Below are 26,073 nucleotides of genomic sequence, written 5' to 3'. Positions count from 1 at the left end.
AACTTATACTACTTGACAATTTCCTATCCAGTGGTATAGTCCTATACAGAATAGAGATTAGTGTTTATAATGTACTAATGTATGAGCCCATCTCTTCAAAGGCCGGAAACGCATCTGCAGTTCCTCTTTTGTTTTTTTTTTTTTTTTTTTTTTTTTATAAGAGAAGGGGGCAAACGAGCGGCGCGAACACCGAAGTGATCATCGACGCCCATGGACATCCGCAACACTACGAGAATTGCAGATGCGTTGCCGGCCTTTAAGAAAGAGATATGCTCGCTTCTTGAAGGACCCTAAGTCGTAGTGGTTTGGAAATACCGCCGAGGACAGACTATTCCACAACGCGGCCGTGCGCGGCAAGAAATTTCGCGAAAACCGCACTGTTGTGGAATGCCAGCCATCCAGATGGTATGGATGGTACCTGTTGCGGATGTCCATGAGCGTCAATGATTACCTCGATGTTCCAGCCGCTCATTTGTCCCTTCTCCCCTTCCATTGCCCCTTCTCTTGTATAAAAAATACTCACTTTTGTTAACATCCATTATAACATTCTCAAGTTGACAATTTATGAAGCGAAACGAGGCATTAAATAATTGTACAGTAAATGTATATAAAATACCCAATAAAAACACGTGCATACTTCGGGTCTTTTTAGCGGTGTTTAGGTAATATATTATCACTGCAATACAAAAAAAACTGTAAAAAACACATAAATTACGGTAAACGTCAAATTCTATCTATCCATCAATCTATTTTTTTTTTTGTCTTTCTACTTACTACACAGTAAATTAATATATAAACAGCTAAACACACACGTATTTGTACGATGCCGACACTAAATAAATAATTTAATATTGTCATTTCTGTTTAAAAAATAAGTTTTTATTAATGGGATATGAATTAGACTTCATCAACACTTATTGGCAAATATCTCTAAAATTTTCATTGAAAAAAAGAGACATCAATAAAATACAATTTGAAAAAACAGATAAACAACTTACTTTCTAATTTATTTTCCCTACAGTTTTCATAGGCAATGAAGTATTGAACTGCAAGACACATTATAAGCCATAAAGTTGAAAATATTATTAAAGCGACATTATAAATTTCTTTTGATTGTACTCTTTGGTTGTTTACAAGTAGATTTATCTGAAAAAAAAAACGTATTGACAGAATTCTTCAGGGCTAAATAAAAAAAGTAGCCTATAATGTTCCCGCACATAATAGCTACCTTCTAGTGAAAATCCCGTCAAAATCGGTTCATACGATTCGGAGATTATTCATATGGCCATTTGCCCGCTTGTGCCTTATAATATAAACAAAATTAACTTTAACTGTTAACTATAACTTGCGTAAAATTTTCGTAAGTTAAACGCTTTAACGATTAACGAAGTTAACTTTTTCATTAACTGTGCCCACATGTGGTAGTTACATTTAAAAGGACCTAATCAATTGCAACGGATAACTTTAAATTGTTCCATTGATTTTAATTTTTTTTTCGAGTGAAATATTGCTTAACCGTCAACAATTAACTATAAATATAAACCAATCCGTTATTTATAAAAAACCACAAGTAAATTTTCATTTCATCGAAGGTCGTAAAAAGTGCGGATCGTTTGAAGTTTCATTGTGAAAAAACAACTAAAAGCAAACCTGATTAGTTTCCTTTAAATAATACATGAAATGCTTCATTCGTTTCTCAGCGCCAAAGCATCCAAAGAGGAACAATATCAAACAGTGTAAAACGTTCGTCACCCAAATTGCAGCTTTAGAAGGTGAGCCAAAATGGATCGTACGATGAGTATCTTTTATGCATATATCCCAAATCATGGCAGATAATAAAAGCACACCTGCAATTTTAATATTACAGAAAAAAAAAGTTCGTCAAAGTGGACCGATGATCTCCCGAAGATAGCAGGAATTCAGGCACACGGAAAGTCGATATCCAGAAGGCTGATAATGACGACAAATTAACACTCGGGTCCTCGAAATAATCTCTTGTCAGTCGTGCAAATAAAATCAATCTAGCAAAGTATAAATATCGGTATTTTTACTTACTATGTGTTACCGCAGATAAATATCCTAGATAGAGATACAAACGACAAGGTCTTATGAAATATTTGGATCCGCATTTTCTGATATGTACAGGCGCCAATCCGAAAAACCGCTGCAAGCGAATAATCAACAAAATAGCGCCCTTCACCTCACATTCTTCATATGCATTTACACGAAGATCTTCGGGCATTTTGCGATGTGTTTAAAAACTTTCTTTTGTTCCAGCTAAAATAAAATAGTGACTTTGTGAACCTGACTTGTCTTTAAAAAGTTATCTAAACAATCCACCTTCATATATTTAAAACAAAATTGAGAATTTTTTTATATTAGGAAAATAATTATTTTATTTTCATAATATTTAAAAAAATACCAATGCAAGATATGTCCATGCGATGACAAAACTATGACTGTAATGTTACGAACAATGTAGAAAAATCGTTGAATAAAAATAGCTTTTATTTTAATGCATTTCGCCTCAATTACCTGCAGTAAGCCATCTTCTTACTAAAAGGAAAGGTATATAATTACAATTTTTTTTAATAAAATAGGAACAACATAAATCTGATAAGTTCAATTTTAACCTAGATTCTTTTGCTGATAAAAAGCAACGCCCGTGTCATCAAATTATTTTCCGTACCGTGGGTCTCCATTAATTATTGTGACAAATGTCATCGTGTCGTCATCAACTAAATTTGTATCAAAATTTGTGCAGCGCTCTCTATCGGGCGTAAAGTACACCAAAAATCTCATATTAATTTTAAAGTAATTGACAATGACGTTACGAAGTTGCTTGTCGCAAATATTCGTGGACCTAAGTCCACTGTCAATTTCTCCCTCTCACACTCATAAGTTGAAAAGAGGAATTAATTCCACTTGATCTGTCTTTTACCTACCTTTTACCTGTGGTCGTATTGCACCGGTAGAGCAGGCCGTTCATGTCAATAATGCTGCGGATTCTACCATTCCACACAATGCTAACTAAGCAACATTGTTATACAAGTATATGTCCGGTGCGGCTAGTGGAAAAATGCACTTAGTGTAATACTTAATGTCGTTAAATGGACACTAAGCGCTATCTTTAGTGCCCGTTTATAATGAGAAATCTAATGTCGACTAAAGTTGACTTTTAAATAAAAAATAATATAAGTAGGGTAAATAAAACTATTTTACATTTTTCTTACATTTATTTCTTTATTTAAAACACACACTTTAATTTATTTATTTAAAGTAGATGAAAGGCAATCAATTACTTATGCATGTTAATTTTTTAACACACTCCACGGAACAAGGTTTAAGAGTCGCAAGATAAGCAACATTAATATTGCAAGGAATAAATGCTTGCAAATTCTCTTGTGCAATTCACTCACTTTTTAGAAATATTATTTCGTATCAATACATAGTACTACAGTAGTCAAACTGTGCAAGTAGGTCAATCTTAGTAATCGATAAAGAAGTGCCATAAGAAATTAAAAACATTCTTTTTATAATATTTACTAATCTGTGTGAAAATGTTGAATTATAATCGTTAAATAAGTCAATACACCAATCATTACCTGTAAAAAATATAATTGTTTTAAAAAATTTTATCATTAAAAGCCACCGCTTCCATGAAGACGTTGACGTGAAAATCCACTGACAGAAGCACTTATTGCCGTCTCTTTTTTTTTAAAGAGAATAAAGAGGGATGACAATTGGAAAATTACACGGCAAAACAAGTATCCTTTTACGGACTGAGACTTCATTCGATTCGTATTTTACCCCGAATTATTAGGACTTCAGTCAGTAGGGTTATGTTTTCTTTAATTCACAACTTGTTTTTTTGTTATATATTATAAGGTGGCAAACAAGCAAGCTCATCCTTGAGTCCACCTAACTAGTAAAGCGACCGCTGCTCATAGACATCTTCTATTACAGATACGTTACCTTCCTTTAATCGAAAGAGGAGGTGACGCACAGAAATGGGATATATAGAGGCCTAGTTATCGCCAGCGACTCAATCCGTGCGGAATAAAAAAAACTTAATAAATACTCTATGTATTCTCCCAGACTATTTTATATATCTATGCCAAATTTAATTTGGATTCATTGAGCCGTTCTGGAGATACCTTCGAACAAACATCCATCCATCCATCCATCCAAATTCGCATCTATCTTATCTATATATATAAAAGAAAGTCGTGTTAGTTACACTATTTATAACTCAAGAACGGCTGAATCGATTTGACTGAAAATTGGTGGGCAGGTAGCTTAGAACCAGGAAACGGACATAGGATAATTTTTACCCCGTTTTCTATTTTTTATTCCGCGCGGACGGAGTCGAGGGTAAAAGCTAGTATATTATATATATAAAAGAAAGTCGTGTTAGTTACACTATTTATAACTGAAGAACGGCTGAATCGATTTGACTGAAAATTGGTGGGCAGGTAGCTTAGAACCAGGAAACAGACATAGGATAATTTTTACCCCGTTTTCTATTTTTTTTCCGCGCGGACGGAGTCGCGGGTAAAAGCTAGTTTATAATATTAGTAAGATTATTAATGAATTATACTTACAACTGATAATTGAGCTCTGTGAAGATCGAAAACAAACGACGTGATAGTAGGCATGTATAGTTCGAGTTGTTTATAAAAAATATCCAACTCGATTGCAATCGGATCACCTACACTGGTGACGCTATACGTCAATTTACTGACCAGAATACGTGTTTCATTCATCTGTAAATTTAATTGTATATTATCTGTGTGTGTGTGTGTGTGTGTTATATTGTAATTATATAAAAAAACTAATGTAATATTTTCCCAATATGTGTACCTACCTAATGTTACATTAAATAAAAAAAAAATTACCTTTTTTATAGTAGAAAAGAGTCAAACAAACATGTAATCCACATTTCGCTAAAAGAGCGAAATACCCATAGAAATCTGCAGCAAATTGCAAATGCGTTGCCTATCTTTTAATGGACAAAAAGTGCATAAATTGGATATTTTTTGTGTGATCTTTGTAACAGTATCGATGTCATTACAAATAAAAAACTTACATACCCTTTCATGAACACGATGACAAGGCTCGATTAACATATAAATTGAGATCAAATGACAGAAGAACCACATACTGTACCTTGTGGTCTTAAGCACATACATTAAAGTTAACGAAACATTTTCTGTAACAAATTATGAAATATTACTAATATTATAAATGCGAAAGATTAGTTGGATGGATGGATTGATGTTTGTTTGAAGGTAACTCCAGAACGGTTCAACAGATCTTGCTGAAATATACAGATGTAGAACATAGTCTGGAAGAACACTTAGACTATTTTACTAAGTGTTTTAATGCCGCTCTGACGCAGTCGCCATATCCATTAAGCCATTCCGGAGATACCTTCAAACAATCATCCATCCATCCAACTACACATTCGCATTTATAATTTAGTAAGAGTAAGATTTAAGATTTGAATTGTTCTTACCGAAAATAAATTTTTGACATTAATTTACTTATTCCTAAATTATATATTGTATCACTAAAGTATCAAGCAAATAAAATAATTAAATATCAGTTAAATACCTACCATTCAGAAACATTTTTGATACATTTGCACCGGTCAATAACATATATAAAATTAAAATAATTATAGTCTCGCCGATCAGCACTGCGTTGTTGTCGTTAAAAGTTTTTACAATATTGCAAAGTGACATATAAGCATCAGTCAACGATTTGAAATATTCTCCTAGAATTAGTAAAATTAACATACATAAATATTAGTTATCAATTTTGAACACAAGAAATTCCACTAACTTTAGTCAACTCCGGCGAAAAATACATATCGAATGGCAATCTTTGAAGACGTTTAAGCCAGCTTTAGCCTTAATTGTTCGTGTGAAGGACTGACAAACTCACAATAGAAAGTGTGATGGAAAAACTGAGAACAGGGGCCGCCAGAGAACGCCTAGCACGAAAATTTGTCATCCAAAAAAAAAAAACATTTCTTGTAGGGCAGGGACAGTACAAATCTAATACAATTTTGTCGACGACGCTAAGAACAGTTTCGCGCAAATTTTCTGTTTAGTTAGAACTGTGCAATTATAATTAATAGTGTGTAGCCGTATTAAAGCTCTAGGTCAAACAGTACCCTACCATTAGCAGGGCACTTAAGCAAAGTAAGCAGCAAAACGAAATTCATTCAGATAAAGAGAGGCAAAATGAAGGAGGACGTGAAACAATTTTTTTTTTTTTACTTGAAGCAAATAGTAAAAATAAACACAAACGCTTTAGTTCACGAATTCCTATGAGTTTTTCCAATCCATAATTAATTGTCTTGACCACTGTCTCTATTTCAAGGGCAACAAGAGATGTTTGTACGAGCATAAGAATTATCATCAGGTACTCAATGAGTTGTATAATTAAGCGCATATACATCACTGAAAGAAATAAATCAATTAAATTACTCAATACCCATTTTTCCAGTAAGCGACTCTATAGCACGCGATTGTCATTTCTATTACAGTTGCGGCCACGCCAGCGAAAAATGGTATTACGAGTAAGTGCTAATTAATGTCAAATACTACTTGCATTTATTTTCATAAAGGACGGAGACAGTTAAAATCAAATTTAGGAACACTAAGACGCAGACGCATATAAAAAACTTCTTAATCATTAAGTTAAAAGGATTCCTGAAGTCTTGTGGTTTTGTATTGATGCGCTTGTGAACCTGAAATACAAGTTTATTATAATTTAATTGAACAATTTAATCTTACTAGAAATCAAGCTATTAATTTATTCAAACTTTCGTAACACATTATCATTAATTTATATGGGAACGGCTAAAACCCTCACGTAAATATATCCGGTGTCGGCACCGACTAGTTTCGAGCCCATCGAGGGCCATTCATCAGAATGAGTGGGACTGGTATTATTTCGCGGACGCGGTCCGTCGCTCATTGATGGGCTCGAAATTAGTCGGTGCCGACACCGGACATATGTTCGTGAGTGTTTTAGCCGTTCCTATATTAGTTAAAGAAATCAAGCTGCTTGTTTAGAATAACTATATGTATTGCCTAGTAGAGTTGCCATACTACAAGCAGTCCGTGTATTACGAACATCCACTGCTGATTGCACAACTCCTAATTATATCTACGACCATTTTTTACCTTTTGTATATTCCTCAAGCAATGTATCATTTGTTCCATTCGCAGTTTAATACGGAACGTTGCGTAGGAAATCGATATCGTTTTAATCACATATACAGTGACCCATAAAATTTGAATTATTATGTTACTGAGTTCGCGGTGTGTTTCACTTGAATTAATTTTAGAGTCAATCTCTCTTCCCATAAATCTTTCCAAAGCTATACCACAAAATCCCAGCAAATCTATAACAGTAACAAAAATATTCAGGGTGTCGTAATAAATGGATAATCCTAAGCCACCCGACTTTTGGTGGGTTCCAGGAAAGTCCGATATTACGGGGCACTCTGTACAATAAACCAATTAAACAACGGTTAAATTAATATTTTCTAGTAAGTATACTAAAGGTACTAAAGGTATGTTTACTAAAGGTATTAGTTACTAAACACAATGTGAATACACAGCTAAGTTAATATATGCGACTAAAAATATCATATAATCAAAATGGTAACTTACTTATTATGAAAACAAATATTTTGCAGAAAAGTATTGTTCCATTAGATATACGAACGATGTAGGAGTCTCCATAGTGCTCCACGACCACACCAGCTACGCCCATAAAACGTGACAAGCGTAAAACAGGCGCTAGAGTACCCCTCACCAAACAAACGTCTTGATTTGTCGCCGCCATTTTGACGAATGAGTTAAAACAAAACCTAGAATTCTATAAAACAAACTATTGATAGTAATTATACACTATTCCTTTTATTTCATAAAAAATATTATACGGACTTTGGTTTAACATTAATTACATAGTGCCAGTGGCACTTATTTGATAAATGTACTGATATATTACTCTATACCAGTGATTCTCAACCACTGTGCCGCGGCACTTTTGTGTACCGCCAAATTTCAAAAGTGTGACGCCAAATTTTGCAAATATATAAAATGTTAATATTATTAAATCATCATATCATTTAAAAAGTAAAATATTTTAAACATGAATATATATTTAAATCCACAAAAAAATAAATTATTTTATTATTTGCTTTGCAACATGGTTTTTCTTAGTGGCAAATTATGATGAAGCGGCGTGCATAGCAATAGGAATATGTCTCAAGTCGGCGCATAGTTGTCACTTCTGCATACAAAACGTGTTGATTTAGTGATAGTTGGGATTCACAAGGTTTTGCATAGTAGTTACTGCACCTTTTCTTTCGTTAAAATTGGCAAATGTATGTGATTCGGTTTAATATTAATTTAATTGCATGTAGTGTCAATTTATAAATTTGTAAACTTATTAACTTTGCAGTACACATATCCATTGATTTATACGGTACTTGTTTTACACGTTTCCCTTTTACACGGTTTTCCAAATAAGTTTTTTTTGTTTTTATCGCACTCTACTAAATTAAATTGTTTAAACTTTCGTGAGACATCATAATTATTATGGTTATTGGTGCCGTCACCGGACGATCAAACGTGAGTTAAGCCGTTTCTTAATTAATTAAGCACTGTACTAAATGCTACTGTGATTGAACACGTGCGCTGTGTACACATCTCACGGGGAATCCCGAGCTTATGTGCTGACTTGCTGCACACGCACACTGTGTCTGTATTTCTTCGCATAAAAGAACAATGGCAGAAAAATAGTTAAAAAAAAACAATTAGCGTCTAGAAATGTCATATAGATACAATTAATTTTATACAGTTCATAAACTATTTATGCAGTGTGTTGTAGTAAGTAAATAATTTTTATCTTTTTCTTTGTGTGCCGCCAAATTTTGAAATCGTTAAATATGTGCCGCAACAAAAAAAGGTTGAGAATCACTGCTCTATACTCATATAAACAAAGGTTGTAGTTATTTTTGTAGTTGATCTAATCTATTTATAAAGCCGTTGAAAAGTGCACGGATGTTAAAACTACAATGTAAAAAATACAGTCAAAGTATTTCCCTTCGTAATTCGGCTTCAAAAGAATAAGTTCAAGAATAAACGCCTTCAATTGTAAAGTTATTTGACTAATAATGATAAATGTTTCCATTCTTTATCTTACTACTAGCTTATACCCGCGACTACGTCCGCGCAGAATAAAAAAATAGAAAACGGGGTAAAAACTATCCTATGTCCGTTTCCTGGTCCTAAGCTACCTGCCCACCAATTTTCAGTCAAATCGATTCAGCCGTTCTTGAGTTATAAATAGTGTAACTAACACGACTTTCTTTTATATATATAGAGATAAGATAGATTCATGTTACAAGTTCTCTTTCCTGTGAGGATAACGAAAGTAGACCGTACTTTGTTAGTTAAGTCATCATAAACATTGAGGACGTCCTAGCTACAGTTTACAAAATGAAATATACATATTTCTTAATATTTCAATTCGCGATTGTTTATGCAAGTGGTAAGTTAGGATTTACATCAATTTTGTACAAAAACTTACTCTAAAAGTATTTAATCGTTATAGTTTAGGAAATTATAAGAATATTGGTTTAATGGGTAGATTGATAATATTACATATAATGTAGAAACATTGAGTAAAAAGTACAATATTGTAAAGAATTTAAACAAAGGCAACCACAGATTTCAACTATTATACTGCCGCCTAATTTAACTTAAACGGCTTCATTTGATGACAACTATCCTATTACGATGAGTAAAAACAAACAACAAAATGTTCACAATCCCGACTAGTGTTAAGTGTGCTCATAAAATGAACCGTGGGTTTCTGAAATCAAAATCACCGTTTAAAGCATATTGTTATATTTGTTCTATCAAATATAATGATAGGAATTGTGAAATATTTTGATCTCAGAAACCAACTGTAAGTGAATAATTTTCAAAATGATGAATTAAATTTCTAAACAATAATTGGAGTAAACCTTAATCATACGTTTACAGATCTCACCGAAAGAACAGTCAACAATCGCGATCAATACAGTAATATATTTAAAACGGTACCAGTTCTTCTCGAGCATCTCATAGATATTTTACAATATAAACCGCAAATATTAGAAAAAGATGATATTAAAATGTTTACTATGGAAAGTCCTAGAATATACGATACTAATAATATTAAAAATGATGTTCACAAAACAAAGCATAAAGAAATCATTACATTTAATGACAACAAAAGAGTATCCCAACAATCAAATTCTTCTGTCTTTAATTCAAATACTCGTAAACATACCAATTATATGCCCGTAGCAAATAAGGATGTTATTGTAAAAAGGAACTCTGGTACAATCTACGATGAAATTTTACAGCGTCATAAATCAACTAATCAAGACTCTAATTTATCTAATATCAACAATTATTTTAATAAAGATGTTCGCAGAGTATGTTTTCTTGAACAGTGGAAGTGGATTGCCATAGAAACACTTGTATAATTTGAAAAGAACGTTTATTTTAATTTAACAAAACTTTTACATATTTTATACCGTGTACTTATCTTGACACTTGCACAAGAAGGAAGCACCATAGATTAACAAACTTGTTTTTTTAAAGAATTGAGTGTTGTCTTTATCCAACACACCCCCTCAACAATCAATTCAATTTTTTTTCTTTTATATTAAAAACCCATTTGCTACTAATTACATCTTCCTCTTTAGGTATATTTTCCACCTCTTCCCAGGTTTTATTTTCTTCCAGTTGAGTCATTTCCTTTTTTATGGCCTCTGCCCACTTTACTTTTTCAGGACCAGCCATCGCATCTTCATATGATATTGGCTCTCCGCCTAGACAAAAAAGGTTTGTTTCATAATCTTCCATCCATTTCGGTGGTTGAGTTTTTCTTTTTTGTGATTTAACTTCTTCCTCAGGTAAGATATTTTCTGTTTCAGGTAAATTTATTTCATTTGTTTCCGGTATGTCATATAATTCACAATCTGTGTTTTCTTCTTCTGTTTCAGATTGGATTGGACCTTCTTCATTGAATGAGTTAATATTATCATCCTCCTGTTCCTCTTCTTCAGGGTCATCTACAGGTAAGTCTTCTTTTTGTACATATTTTTCTTTATTTTTATTATCATGTGTCTGATACTTCTTTTTAATTACTACAATTTCTCTTTTTAATTCTACATCATTTTTCTTCGGTAAGTATACTCTATAACCTTTGCTTGTTTCTCCATAACCAACAAATTTACCGAATTCTGATTTGTAATCCCATTTTAATCTCTTTTGATCTGGTATATGAACTGCGACATCCACTCCAAAACTGTATAGGTTAGTTATATTATATTTTGATGTTTTATACCATAATTCATAAGGAGTTTTGTCTTTTATTCTACTTTTTCCTGTTCGGTTCAATATGTATGTTGCGGTATTTACTGCTTCCGCCCAAAATTCTTTTCCAAGACGACTTTCTGCTAACATAGATCTTGCAGATTCTACAATTGTGCGTATCTCACGTTCTGCGCAACCATTTTGTTCTTGAAGATATGGAATACTTTTCTCATGTCTTATACCTTTAGAATCTAGTAACTTTTCTACAATTTTATTGACAAATTCTTTCCCGTTGTCACTTCGCATAACTTTAATATTGTGTCCTGTCATATTTTTACTCTCACTTATATAGTTTCTAATATGCTCTGCTGTTTCATTTTTATTTCGTAAAAAATATATTCTTCTATATTTTGAGTAATCATCAATTAGTAAAAGGAAATATTTTGCACCTCCCAGTGATTCACACTCCATTGGTCCACATATGTCCATGTGTATTAAATCTCCTGGTTTTTCACCTCTTGTGTCACTTTTATTAAATGGTAGCTTATGTTGTTTGCCTTGTAAACATGATATGCATATTTCTGAATCACCTTCTTTATATTCAATATTGTTTTGTTTCAGAATGGTCTTCACATGCTCAATATTTTGGTGACCTAACTTCGAATGCCACTCAGCGAGTCCACTATTTGATTTACCAACCATTGCGATATCTGATTCATATTTAAAATTCATTAAAAACATTTTACCTTTTCTGTATGCAATTGCTTTAATTAAATTATCTTTTATAAAAGTGCATTTCTTTTGATCACACATCATTTTATAACCTTTATCCATTGCTGCCGATGATGAAAATAGGTTAACTTTTATTTCTGGTATAAATAAAACATTGTGTAAAATTGTAGGTATCCACTGTTTTCCATTGTAAGCGCTTAAGTGTATTTCACCTTGACCAAGAGCTTTTATGATTGAACCATCACCAATTATGACTTCTTTTGGCACTGATAAAGTTTTATAGTTTACAAACATATTTTTATTCTTGCACATATGTTCTGAGGCACCACTGTCCAACACCCAGTATGTCTCTTGAAAATTGTTTGCACATGAAAAGTTTATTGCCGAGGTAATGAATGCATTTGTATTACTTCTTATATTGTCATCTTTTTGGTAATAATTCTTTTTATTTCTGAACCAACAGTCTTTTTCTTTATGATTAAACTTCTTACATATTTTACACTGTTTATAATTTTTAGCACTGTTTAGATTGATCATGTTTTTCTTACAGTCTTTTTTATAGTGTCCGACTTGTTGACATTTAAAACATTTTCTTTCACTGTTTCTTGATTGTGTAGATAAAGCCATTTTCTTCTCATAATCATTGTTGCGTTGCTCTTCTAGCATCAATCTTGATATTAATTCAGATAATTTTCTGTCTGCCATGGGAACTGAATCCCAAGCTGAAATGAAATGTCTAAAATTTTCTGGCAAAGAACTAATAATTTTAGTGATGAGCATAGATTCAGGTATTTTTCCACCTGCTTGATTTATTCTATTTGCCAATTCTTCTAACTTTGCTATATATAATGATATTTCTTCATTTTTTATATATTGAATTTCAAAAAATTTTTGTTGCAAAATATGTAATGACGTGTCTGATTTTGATTCATATATTGAACACAACTTTTCCCATATTTGTTGAGCAGTTTCACAATTCGACACTTGTAAAATATTTTTGTTGCTCAGTCTTGTTACAATTATAGATTGTGCCTTTGCGTCTCGTGTCAGCCATTTTTCATCTTTTCCGTCATTTATATCTGATCCGTTTACAACACCAAATAATCCTTGTGCTTGTAATATAACACGAATTTGAAATTTCCAAGACATCCAATTTGTCAATCCTTCCAATAGCAATATATTTTGGTTTTCTGAAGTAGCTTCCATTTTATATACCGTTTACCCGGCTCGTTCTTTTGACCACGCTTTACCGCGCTATTGTATCTATTGCAATCCAGTATTCTGGGCCCATAACCTGTTCGCAGAGTATGTTTTCTTGAACAGTGGAAGTGGATTGCCATAGAAACACTTGTATAATTTGAAAAGAACGTTTATTTTAATTTAACAAAACTTTTACATATTTTATACCGTGTACTTATCTTGACACTTGCACAAGAAGGAAGCACCATAGATTAACAAACTTGTTTTTTTAAAGAATTGAGTGTTGTCTTTATCCAACAAAAGACGATTTAGAAATTATTCCCAACGACAAAGTATTAAATGAAACAGATATTAGATCAAGAAGTGACGATAATTCAACAAAAATAAATGTTATTCGGCTTACAGCAGAAAAAATAATTGAAATGACTTTATTAGTAGAAAAACTACTAGAAGAATATAATGAGTAATATTAAATCTTTTTAAACGTTACTTTACTCCAACAACCAGGATATGAATTCAGTGACCAACATAAGATCAGTTAGCCATTTGGTTTAACTAATGCTTCATGTAGATTTCAAAAATGTCTGAACTAATTTTTAATGTATATCCAATTTTATTCTCTATTTGTTAAAATTTTATGTACTTAAAATTTTATTTTGTTTTGTTTTAATAAATATTGTGTATTTCCAGTACTGTTTTAATTTCCCTTGAAAATTGCTTATAAAATAAATTTATTTTATGTATTTTGTATGTTTTTCGTTTTAAAAAAAAGGAACTTTCTTATAGTTTAAAAAAGTAGTATCTATTCTTTCATTATTAGAAAGCTGACTATAATTACACAGCTCTATTCAAATTACACTCTTAATATTGCAATTTTAAGCCTATTTGATGTATTCATCGATCAAGCCTGTTCATTGTGCTTATCGGGGGTTCCGATATTTCTTTTAATATTCATTTTTACACCTCAATAATAAAAAAGCGACAAGAGATAAAGCGACTAGTTCAAACATAGCTATAAGCATACCATCTAACCATCTACTTATATGAAATAAAACATCAAACATATTGCTTGAAACATTTATTTTAATACGAAATTAATATAACATTTTAAACATTGCCAGATTTACCTTCAGTACCTGCTTTCAAAGGTCTTAGTATCGCTTGAAATGTACCAATCAATACCTGAGCGTTTCCTTCAGGACTTGTCTGCCGTTTACTTCTTAAATTATTTTTATTTAGATATTTACATTCAAAATTGTTTAAACTGTTATTTTCATTTCTTACATCTGCAACTGTTGTCCGTAAAATAGTAATTATATCATCTTCATCATTCTTTAAAGACTCCTTGGATATTATATTTTCTTCATCGTTTAAATATATTTCTGTTATTGTCTTTTGCAAATCATTGTCACGTATTTTTACATCGACTGGATGAATTGTGTAAGCAACTATTTTTACAATTAAACAAAGATGTAAAGTAAAAAGAAACATATTCGTTGCTAACAGAGGTTACTGCCTAACATGAAACTGCTTTGTTCAAAGACGACATTTCAAATTGTCTTTCTTTTTTTTAAATATGCAATGCAATTGGAACAAATGACAATTAGTGTTAATATAAGCAACACATTCTCATTACCAGATAGTGATGCAATTTACATGCCTAATTTTAAACGGGTTTCTAGTTAATTAGAGGATGCCTAGTTTTCAGCCTAGTTATTACTGTATTACATTAAGTCTTAGGTGTCTTGTTTGGTATGGTAGTCTTCAAAACGATCAAATCAATAGTATATGAACAATTCTCATTAATCTATAACAATAAACTATTTAGTAGCGATTGTATTAAAAAGAATTTACTGAGTTAAAAATAATTATACATAACTACAATATTTTTAAGTAAAGTAATAGATATTGCATGTTTAAATATAAATTTGTTTCTCGAAATATGTGTAATAAACAAATGACGCAGAACAACGAAAATGAACACAATCTTTCAAAGCTACGAGTATACCTTAGTAGTAGAGACGCTATCGTCTCCGCGTGGTACGCCCTAAATTTTATCTATACAATTTGTATCAATACAGAAACTACTTTATTCATAAAGTGTCTATCAAATGGCAGTTTGTTTTCATACTCCGTTGAAATACACGTGACGTTGTTGATATTTAAATGAACATTAGCTTAACATATTCAATGTAGTTTGGGTAAGTTTTAACAAATACTGATTATTGTATTATTTACTTTTACTAATACTACAAGGTGATTCAAAAGTTGTTTTTGAAACATACTAATATACCTTAAAAACGTATCAAAATGTAATTAAGGTGTTGGTTGTAAGGATTAAGTTATGAAGAGCACTTGAAAAATCACGATATAAGTACTTTGATTTTATGTCAGTGCGACAAGTTTTTTCTTTATACATTCTGAAAGACACTATATCAATCTTATAAATTATCCATCTACGATCTTTTTATCTATTGTATCCTTTTTTATCTTTCTTATTGTCAATGAAAAAATATATTTGTGTCACAAAACATATTTTACGCCAATCATAATGTTCTGTAACTTCAAATAATTACGTCCTTTCAAGAATTTGTGGCAATTTCGCAGCTCAACAGATAAATATGTCAATTATGATTCAGCGGCGAAACATCTGCCGCTAATTGATGTGTTGTTTACAGCAGGTACAATGTTATCTAACCAAGGATTCCCACTGCTTTAGCATTCTGTTTTTCGTTCAGTTTCTGAATTTCTAATATAAAATGCCTCGAGCACTAATAAACAAGGCTTTTTCAAATATGGTTTGTTAGAAGGTCTCTCCGGAAGGACTTAAGCTTAACGGATCTTGATGAAATATGGCACAGATGTAGAACATAGTGAGAAACAAGACCTACGCTACTTATAAAGTATTGTTTTTTAAGTCGCGGGCGACATCTAATAGAATATAATTTTTACGAGAGTTCTGGCAGTGGATATCCATATCAATATTTGAAAATTCGTGACAATTACTTCTTCATATAAATATGTATCGATTACGACCTTGGAACCAAATGTCTAGAATTTTTTTTAATGACTCAATGAAACTCCGAAAAATAACATAGCCGTTATTTCTACGACCAAGCATAAGACACGCGCGTCAATTTCTCAGCCGAATCTTTACAAATAGAAAATTACATTTTAAACAAAATAATAACAACAATTAATTCAACTCGAAAGAAATCGATGGTAACATTTATATGCGTAGTATACTTAGAATATACCAGGAGTACATCACGTTCATAATATTGGGTTGTAAAAGTGCACCGTATTATGAAGTGTTTTCCAAGCGATAGGCAATTAAAGTTTTGCTATAACTATGATCGATAGTTAGTCGATCGACAGCTAAATAAGCTCGCTTCATACCCGTGGGATAACAGTATGTCCGTGTCTAAATCGCGAAAGGTTGCCTCTGAAAGGCTATGTTAACTAAAATTCATCAAAATTATTAATTAAAAATACATTATTAAAGTTTACCATTCCGTGCAGTGTAAATAACAAAGTTTGATATAAGTTTTGTAATGAAAATCGTAATGTTATAGTTTCTTGTCAAAACACATATGTGTAGTCGTAATTTAAACCTATTGTTTTCTTTGTTTATTCAAAGAGAAATCTTGCAATGAAAAATTATTTTATACAAGAGTTTTGGCAATGAACACCCAACGTTACATTATATAGCAGTGAATTGAAAACATTTACGGTGTAAAATCACATTAACCGTTGATTTCTGACACCAACATCTCTGTATAAAACATATCGTCATATCTGTCATTATCTTTGACAAAACAGATATGTTTTAAACTTGGTCTCAGAAACCCACGCTAAATATTTCATTATCAACGAAATTTTTGCCTGATTTACATTATGCCAGTAAAGTAGGACAGTAGCGTTGACCTGGCACGGACTATTTTACGTCACTGGCGCAAGTTAGAGTTTATGATATGAGAGTTGTATGCCAGCAATGATTTTAAGTGCTACTGTCCATCTTTACTGGCATAATGTAAACCAGAATTATATATGTACAGAGACTTAAAATTTATAAACAAATTCAAAGTGTAATTTATAATTTTCCTACTTATAATGAATGAAGGTGAGTATTTATTTTTCTCTTTTAAATTTCGATTACAGCATTATCATTATAAAGCTTGTTAAGTAACTTATGTTCTACATCTATGCCAAATCTATGCAAGATCCGTTGATGCGTTCTGGAGATATCTTCTAACAAACATCAAAACTTTCACATTTGTAATATTAAATAATAAGTAAGATTAATATCTGAATTAAAAACTTTGTACCCCCTTTTTCAGTATTGTACAGTACCGATCGAATGAACGCGAAAGACACAGTTATAGGGTTACAGTTAATGTGAAAAAGTGTATAATGCGTCAGAAATTTAAATAAAAACTCTTATTATTAAATATGTTCTAATTTCGACGAATAGGCGACCAATACTGTTAATGAGGCACACAATTGGTCTAGTAGCTTTTTGGACAAACAATTTAGCATTTTGCAAATCAAATCGCGACGTTTATATTCCGTCTGTTCCGTTTCCTTTGCGGGTATTATGAGTTTAATACGCGTAGTTGTAGTGAGTTGAAGTTCTTGGTATCTTTTACGAGTATTATGTAGGCTCTGTCATACGATTCATATTCTCGGAGTGTAGTTAATCTTTGTTATTATTAGTGGTAATTTTGTAGGTGTGGAGCCAGGTAAGGTGGCGCACGAGGCGGGCGCTGCGGCCGGAGTTGGTGGCGGGGGTGCAGCTGCGGGCGGGGGTGACACCAGAGTCATGCACTGTGTCGTTGGAGGCGCGCACGCCATCATTCTCAGGGTGAGGAAAAACTCATCAGGTCATATATGTATGTTTGAGGTTGATGCCTTGGTCTACCATGGTGAACGCATCTTTGAATATCGCAAAATGAACCAAAAATGCGTTCACAAGAAGGGATCGGAAACATCCTTAAAGGACCAAAATCATAGGACTATTGTAAGTCTGATTGATCGTTCCCAAAGATCATCGAATTGCTATATTTTGTAATTGTAAATGGTTTCAGGTATCCAGTTTCTTTGGCCTGGCTCCATTGCGTTTCGAGTCACGCTGTAATGGATTCACTGTCTCCATTTCAAACGCTATGTGCATATATGGATATATACTAGTTACAATTTTAGGTAAGCGATTATCTAAGCATGATAAAATCATCAAAATTAATATTACAATACACTATGATGCAGGTCATAAAGCCAAGTAGCATAGCGGGACATTTGAGCTTGATACTACCTCAGTATGTCAGCCTATACCCGTTTCTACAAACGCTGCATTTAATGGAATGGGAATAAGCACTAAAATTAGATCTCCGGTACCACAGTCATCAGACAAAACGCGGAATGGCTTCCACTTGACGCTGTCTTCTGTGTACTGCATCGGGCGAGACGGCCAATTTGTTCAACAGATGTTGTTGCTGGCGTTTAACACTGTTAACATCGGACATGTTAAAGTCTGACATATGTATGGTGTTGCAGTGATATCAACAATCTCCGGGCTGGTGGCGGAGATGTCGGCGGGCGTAGAGGTGTCAGTACGCATGTCGTCGCGCATGTCGCAGGTCGTGTCCGCGTGCGACGTGCTGGTCGTCGCTGTGACCGCCGGCGCCGGTGTCTACGGCGCACCCCGTCGCATGCGGAACATGCTCAAATTCTGCGAGAGTATCGCATCTGTAAGATACACTACCAAACATCTTTTTAATGCTCTCTATATAGCAAGTCTCAGCACAATAGGGATCATCCATTAATCACGTGGGTCTCGAAGGGTATGAGAGGTATTCTGAAAAAAAATACAAAACATCACAAGGAAAGAGAGGAACTAAAACATCATGTGTATTTCTTTTCTAACCGATGACGTAAATTTAATGTACAAAATCATAGTATTTTGAAAATTACATTATTACTTTGTACTAAATAGGAAACGTGTACGATTGGTAAAGCAAAAGCGTGGTCGCTTATAGGTGGACCACAGCATCGGAGCGCAGTACTCGCGCGTAACGGAGCGCAAACTGTGTGCTATCCTTCTCGCCATTCTCATATTCTTCTCAATTCTCATCGCTGACGACTTCTGTTTCTACGCGCTGCAAGCTACCAAGTTCCAAAGACAGTGTAAGTTCAATTTAGAAGTGTTTATATATATTCATCTGAAGTTCAAAATAAATAAAAAATTAAATTATTCAAACTTTCGTGAGACATAATCATTAACTAATATAGAAAACGGCTAAAACAGGGCCCCCAATGGGCTCAAAACTAGTCGGTGCCGACACCGGACAAATGTACGTGAGTGTTTTAGCCGTTTTCTATATTAGTTAATGAAAAAATTGGTTAAAATAAAGTCTACCCTGCATGTCTAAGTCTAAAACAAGAAATACGGAACCCCCTGTTTTGCTTACATATTATATTCCATCGAAAAGCTCGAGCCTACCCTAAATTGGGAATGACTAGCATTTAACCATGCTGGTATAATCAGTCTTAACCGTGATGATTGCCCATTGCCATTCTTTGAATTTATTCTCAGGCAAGTTTCCTTACGATGTTTTCCATCCGTAAGAACATACAGTAATAACGTGAAAAACGCAGGAAATATATAAAAACGAGAAGGTCCATATCAAACACTAGACTGTGCTAATACTAAATGTAGTGGGACTTCATGTTGCAGGGAGCGTGGTGATAAATTATATAGGTTTTTACGTGCTGTGGTACGTGGCTATGATCCTGGAGCTGCAGTTCGCCTTCACTGCGCTCTCCGTGCGGGCGAGATTCCAAGCTGTCAACAACGCACTCGCACTCACTGCCAAAATTGTTTCCGCTCCTGGTAATTATTAGCTAACTAGCCAACGACACAAGGACTGGAATTAAAAGAGTCAGTTGCGGTATCGCAGATTGCGGTTATCGATTAATTTTGTAAAAAACAAGAAAAACAGATTTATATAACGCGAACGTTAAATTTTCAGAGATAAAGCCTATGGCAGCGTCTACCGGACAAAGTTCTATTCCTCTCCAAAATTTAATCTAAATCCATCAAAACGTTCCGCAGTTATATTATTGTTAAGTCAATCAATGTTCGATTTTTCTGAAGATTTTAATATATTTGATAAATTTTTGTCGCAGTAAAGAAAATGTACGAGCCGCCACCTTTAAACGTGCTGGCTATCCGCATGGCGGGCACCGAAGCACGGCGCTGCGCCAACGTCAGCCTGCTCGTCGACACGCTGCACGACCCCGACCATAGCGTTATCATACGGAATACAGGTTGTATAGTCCTATTAGATATAAAATCGTAAGTCAAAACCTACTTTGCAAGAACTGGTTCTTTTTAAAAAACTATGAGCAAAATTGCTGTTTAGTTTTATTGCTGTTAATAAAACTAAAGGTACAAACGTTCTGTTTAAAAATAGTCGTTTTTCATTTGAGCGACTGTTCCAAATAATTTTGGATTTAGACATGATTAACTCAACTAAAATTTATGATCTGCAGTTCAATTCACAGTTCATATGTGTGAAGCAGATCGGTAATCCGGCTCAAATTAATCTCAGATCAGCTCAATTTGTACCTGCATAAAGTTATGATATGCGTTTCGGGTTGCGAATTACTCGTCACCAGACAGCCCGCGGCTCTTCGAATTTAAATGCTACCATTTTAGTTGGTGAACCGCAGCTCAACAGTTCAAGTTTATGTAGGCTGAACTTTTGAACCGTTTCAGAGCTGATTTACACATGGCTAGTTTGATATTACTAGCACTTTAAAAATTCTAAACAGCGCTATATACGGACTGCTACAAACAATCTGCATTTTTAAACTCGGCTATTATGTTTATACGTTGTACAGTAACGGGAGAACCTCGGCTGGTGGTACCGCCGTGCGAGGCAATTCGCCGGCTGGCGTGTCTTCACGGCGCGCTTTGTGATGTCGTGCACTCCCTCGATTGCAGCTACGGCCTGCCTCTCATATTGATACTCATATCCACGCTGTTACATTTGATTGTCACACCGTACTTCTTGATTATGGAGATAAGTAAGAGAACATAAAATAATTGACTTCTTTGTAGTTTGCGTACCTAATTACGTGGTTGTTAAAAAGTTCTACCTTTAACTATCATAGTTTAAGGTGTTTGAGTAATTTTGAAAAATACAATAGTTGAAGTTAAATTATTCAAAATTCAATACTTTATATCAACTTTACGGGGCCTATCGGCCTATTTTTATTTTCAGTTTTAAAACAATAAAACAACATTTATTTATAATCTATCGTTTGTTGAACTAGTGCATCTGTTGTGCCTTTGAAGCATTATTGAAATATCTTATATGATAAAAACTTTAAAGATATGATAATGCGTTGTATTGCAGTCGTATCAACGAATAGGATCCACTTCCTGGTACTACAGTTCCTGTGGTGCGCGACTCACATGCTGCGAATGTTTGTTGTCGTCGAACCATGTCACTACACTATTACCGAGGTAAAAAGAAACACAACACAACAAAAGAAAAAGTTTAGTATTTTACAAATTGCTAATTAAAGATCTTCCATCAGGGTAAGAGGACAGAAGGTCTGGTCTGTCAGTTAATGAGATCAGCTCCATCTAACGGCAGCCTACCGTCGCGGTTGGAAGTGTTTGCTCGACAACTGATGCTCCAATCAGTGACGTACTCGCCGATGGGAATGTGCACTCTGGATAGACCTCTAGTAGCTTCCGTAAGTAATTTAGTTAAATATAAACTAGCAAGTTATTCAAACCAATCCCTCGCTATGATTATTTAGGTTAGAGAAACTGCAATAGATTCTAATTTGGGAAAGAGACCAGTCTATTTTGGGGCGCTTGATTCTTTCTGATGACTTAAAGCTTCTGGGGGGTTTAAGCCCCTAATCTGGGAAGCTATTCCCTCCTTAGGATATACAAAAAATATAATACAGTCTGGGTAAAAATTTTAATAGAATAATTAATTCCAGGTTCTAGGCGCTGTCACAACTTATCTAGTCATCCTCATACAGTTCCAAAGATATGACACTTAGATACCAACAAATTATTGTAAGGATAATATGAAATTTTAAGGTTTTTTATTGTTTTTAATCGACATATTACGTAATAATATTTACTTGATCTGTAAGTTTTTCTAATAAATGTTCTATTGATACGCATCTTATTCATTTTTATATCCTACTAGCTGTCGCCCGCGACTCCGTCCGCGCGTAGTTAAAAAATGGGGAGGGGGGTTATGAAAAATAGATGTTGGCCGATTCTCAGACCTACTGAATATGCTCACAAAATTTCATGAGAATCGGTCAAGCCGTTCCGTTTCGAAAACTGTGACACGAGAATTTTATATATTAGATCACTACAGTAAATACAAAGGCGTCTACCAATGATCTAGGCTAGATATAAAGGGGGTAGGTAGGCTCTCTGGTAGTGTTTATTTTATTTAGCCTTGCGACGTCCATGAAATTTAATCTTATGTATGTTTATAAGGTAAATGATAAAATAAAACTCAAAATTGTATATTTTATTAAGATAAAAGTTATTGTTATTAGTAAAATGTTTTACATGACACTTACATGATGCTATAGAAATGGTCAGCTATACACGAACGCACAGCGATTGACAAATACTAACACTCATAGGAACATTTGCACCTTAACACAACTATAATATGGCCTGGGAGATAATTTTTTTTACAACTCATCATAAAAAATATTGTACAAACAGTTGTAACAATTGACCCCCAGAAATATAACATTTTTAATTTCTCATTCTTTCCCCAAAAATGAAGACACAAAGTGACTTCGTAAAAACCAGCAATAAAACAGCGTCAATTGAAAAATGTTTCCCGAGATACCAATAAAAATAATAGAATTTATTTAAATACAATCTGCCTTTTAAACGACGAATTTGTATGGGCCGCTCAATTTGGAGGTTATAAAAGTATAAAAGTGAACACTGACCACTGTTAATAATACAGCCAGCTGATTGGCTGACACTGTTCTAATAATTTGACATTTTAATATGGCGGTTTTATTTCAACGGAGGGGGGGCAAACAATTGCGCGCGCTTTTTTTAAAACTTACATAATTTAATTTATTAAATCCTCAATTTAAAAGAACTCATATTACTGGGAGTCAATTGTAAAAAAATATTAACAAATACTTTTAAAAGCACCAGGCCTAATAAAATGGAGTGATTTTTTAATCTTTACTTTTTAATGAAACGACATTACAAGTTTTATATGAACAAAAGAAATAGCAATATTCAATCAATAAAAATCTTCACGCCTGAAGAAAGGAGGTAAACATAAAAATATATACATATAAGAATATCGCTTATATACTATTATACTTTTTTAATACTTTCCAATTACCTGTACACATAACAACTTTTCGATATTATATACAATTTATTTCTCCTTAATATTTTATATATTTATTTATTATGCTTTGGGACGGAACATAAACCATTTTTATTGCTTTCATTTTATTATTTTCCAAGAAAATTAAATAAAAACATCACAATTATTGTTAAAATATTGCATGACAATTTTTATATGGAAATATAAAATGTCGTTTTATATGTCCATAGTAAATAATGGATATATTCGAATTCAATGAGAAATTATATTTACACATGTCACTGGCTGATAATGTCATTTATTGTCTATGGATTTATTTAAAAAAAATTTAGTGCCTTACCATAAAATATAGTGTTTCAAATTCATTTTAGCTTTAACATACGTCAACTTTATAACCGTGACTATGCGACCGGCGCGAATCACGTTAACGTCAATAATATCAATCAGCAGCGGTCAAAGGGTTGAAACACGTGTTTAACTAAACAATGTCTACCAGTATTTTTTCTAGTAATAAAGTTATTGTTTAAATTGATGACAAAAACATATCTGTTTTTTAATAAGTCTGTAATTACAGAGTTATAAAGTTATTTAGATAGGTTTCTAATTAAATATAATTTCTTATAAGCATTGAATTAGAAGTCCTTTCCCCTAATTAACATAAATTTACCGATATTTTTAACCGTGTTTTTGTAAACATTCTTAAAATATCTCTGATAAGTTGTTATGTGTACTTGTACCGTGAATATCCACAAACGAAACAAGTGTATTGAAACATTTTGTCATCACCGTCCTTAAAATAAACAGCAACATGTTTTTATACACATGTTTCAGCAATGGAAACATACGGTAAGATCACATATAGTTCCAAATAACATATAACTATGATATTATCTATTAGAGTTAAATTTTTATTTAATGAGTGATCATTAATCTAACCTTTTCAATACTTAGGGCCTTACAATAAAAAAATTAGTGTTTCTAATACATTTTAGCTTAAACATACGTCAACCATTTTATACCGTGACTAACACCGCGGGATTTTTGACAAATCATAGTTATTAAAAAAAAATACGCGTAAGTTTGCGAAATGCAAACTTAACCAATGAATAATGATGTACTTATGCCGAAAGCATTTGACATCAAAAATGTCTCAGCGGCGGTCAAAGGGTTAAAACACATGTTTAAATAAACAATGTCTAACAGTATTTTTTGAAGTAACACAGTGTCGAGACTGTTATATGTTCTCTTTTATATATCTTACCTATATATCTGATTTCACTCTCTTCTTATACATCTTTCATACAATCCATACATAATTTTCTCTTCTACTGTGATTTGAATGAAAAAAACATATTATACAAAAATGTACGCATTAAATTGTATTAATTTTAATTAATTCATTATTTACGTTATTTTTATTAATTATAGAAAAATATATTATTTATACCGCATTCAGAGTGATTAATTCACTAAGAGGAATCTCTTAGTACAGATTTCTCATATTAAAGCTAAGAGAAACTTAACCACTTTAATCATTGGTTTCTGAGACCAAAATCTCTATAAAACATATGGTCATCCCTGTCATTGTCTTTGACAAAACAGAGGTCACAATATGTTTTAAATAGGGTCTATGAGACCAAGATTTAGTCTGGGTTTCGAATCAATGACGAAGAATCGAAGTGACAACGATATGTACTACAAGTATCAAGACAGTGGAGTTCTACGGTTAAATTACGAGTATTTTAATGTTGCCAGTAAAATGTATTAAGAAATTTTATGAAACTATCACTCATTAAATAAAATCTAAACTTTATGTACTCTATTATTTCCTTTTTTTTTCCTTAACCTCTAATCCATCTGAAACTATATACGTGTTCATAATTGTACCTTTTTTTATTAGTTACTAGCTGTCGCCCGCGACTCCGTCCACGCGCAGTTAAAAAAAACTAAATGTTATGAAAAATAGATGTTGTCCGATTCTCAGACCTACTGAATATGCTCACAAAATTTCATGAGAATCGGTCAAGCCGTTTCGGAGGAGTACGGGAACGAAAACTGTGACACGAGAATTTTATATATTAGATGAATATCATCACGCGTGTTAATAAAATTTATATTACAAGATGATATTCATAACTTTAAACCAAATAAAATAACACAATAAACGTCGGTTTCTGAGACCACAATCTCTGTATAAAATACATCGTCGTCTTTGTCATTGTCTTTGACAAAACAGAGATATTAGAGATATTTATTTTAAAAACTCTGAAATATTATACGTGTACTTTATTCGCGAGTTATAAAAATTGCTCGTAAAATAAACATCTTAC

At 33.0% G+C, this 26,073-nt stretch overlaps 1 protein-coding gene and 1 long non-coding RNA gene across 2 annotated transcripts; one reads left to right on the top strand and one right to left on the bottom strand.

The window, feature by feature from the left end:
• Window positions 1–3,554: 3,554 nt before the first annotated feature.
• LOC106711104 lies at window positions 3,555–5,156 on the bottom strand. Its single transcript, XR_001357009.1, has 3 exons — window positions 5,094–5,156; window positions 4,605–4,766; window positions 3,555–3,605 (listed from the first exon to the last, which is right to left on the bottom strand). It is a non-coding gene; the product is annotated as an uncharacterized LOC106711104 (long non-coding RNA).
• Window positions 5,157–15,960: 10,804 nt separating this feature from the next.
• LOC106711100 (gustatory receptor for sugar taste 43a) lies at window positions 15,961–22,415 on the top strand. The gene is made up of 11 exons (XM_045683322.1): window positions 15,961–16,012; window positions 18,062–18,195; window positions 18,419–18,533; window positions 18,885–19,078; window positions 19,367–19,514; window positions 20,065–20,220; window positions 20,517–20,657; window positions 21,234–21,419; window positions 21,752–21,861; window positions 21,936–22,097; window positions 22,353–22,415. The coding sequence occupies exons 2-11, from the start codon at window positions 18,154–18,156 to the stop codon at window positions 22,413–22,415; spliced, it is 1,317 nt and encodes a 438-aa protein (XP_045539278.1). The 5' UTR covers window positions 15,961–16,012; window positions 18,062–18,153.
• Window positions 22,416–26,073: the final 3,658 nt, after the last annotated feature.

The sequence above is a fragment of the Papilio machaon genome, chromosome 21 (assembly GCF_912999745.1).
Source record: "Papilio machaon chromosome 21, ilPapMach1.1, whole genome shotgun sequence".
Taxonomy (NCBI): domain Eukaryota; kingdom Metazoa; phylum Arthropoda; class Insecta; order Lepidoptera; family Papilionidae; genus Papilio; species Papilio machaon.
The sequence above is the reverse complement of the archived record's forward strand: the minus strand, read 5'-3'. Positions and strand labels throughout refer to the sequence as shown.

Excerpts from the sequence above, each read along its gene's own strand:
- LOC106711100 (XM_045683322.1), top strand. The coding sequence starts at position 18,154 with ATGCACTGTGTCGTTGGAGGCGCGCACGCCATCATTCTCAGG. Across the intron at positions 18,196-18,418 it reads CGCACGCCATCATTCTCAGG|GTATCCAGTTTCTTTGGCCT; the intron begins GTGAGGAAAAAC and ends AAATGGTTTCAG. Across the intron at positions 21,420-21,751 it reads CTTCTTGATTATGGAGATAA|TCGTATCAACGAATAGGATC; the intron begins GTAAGAGAACAT and ends GTTGTATTGCAG.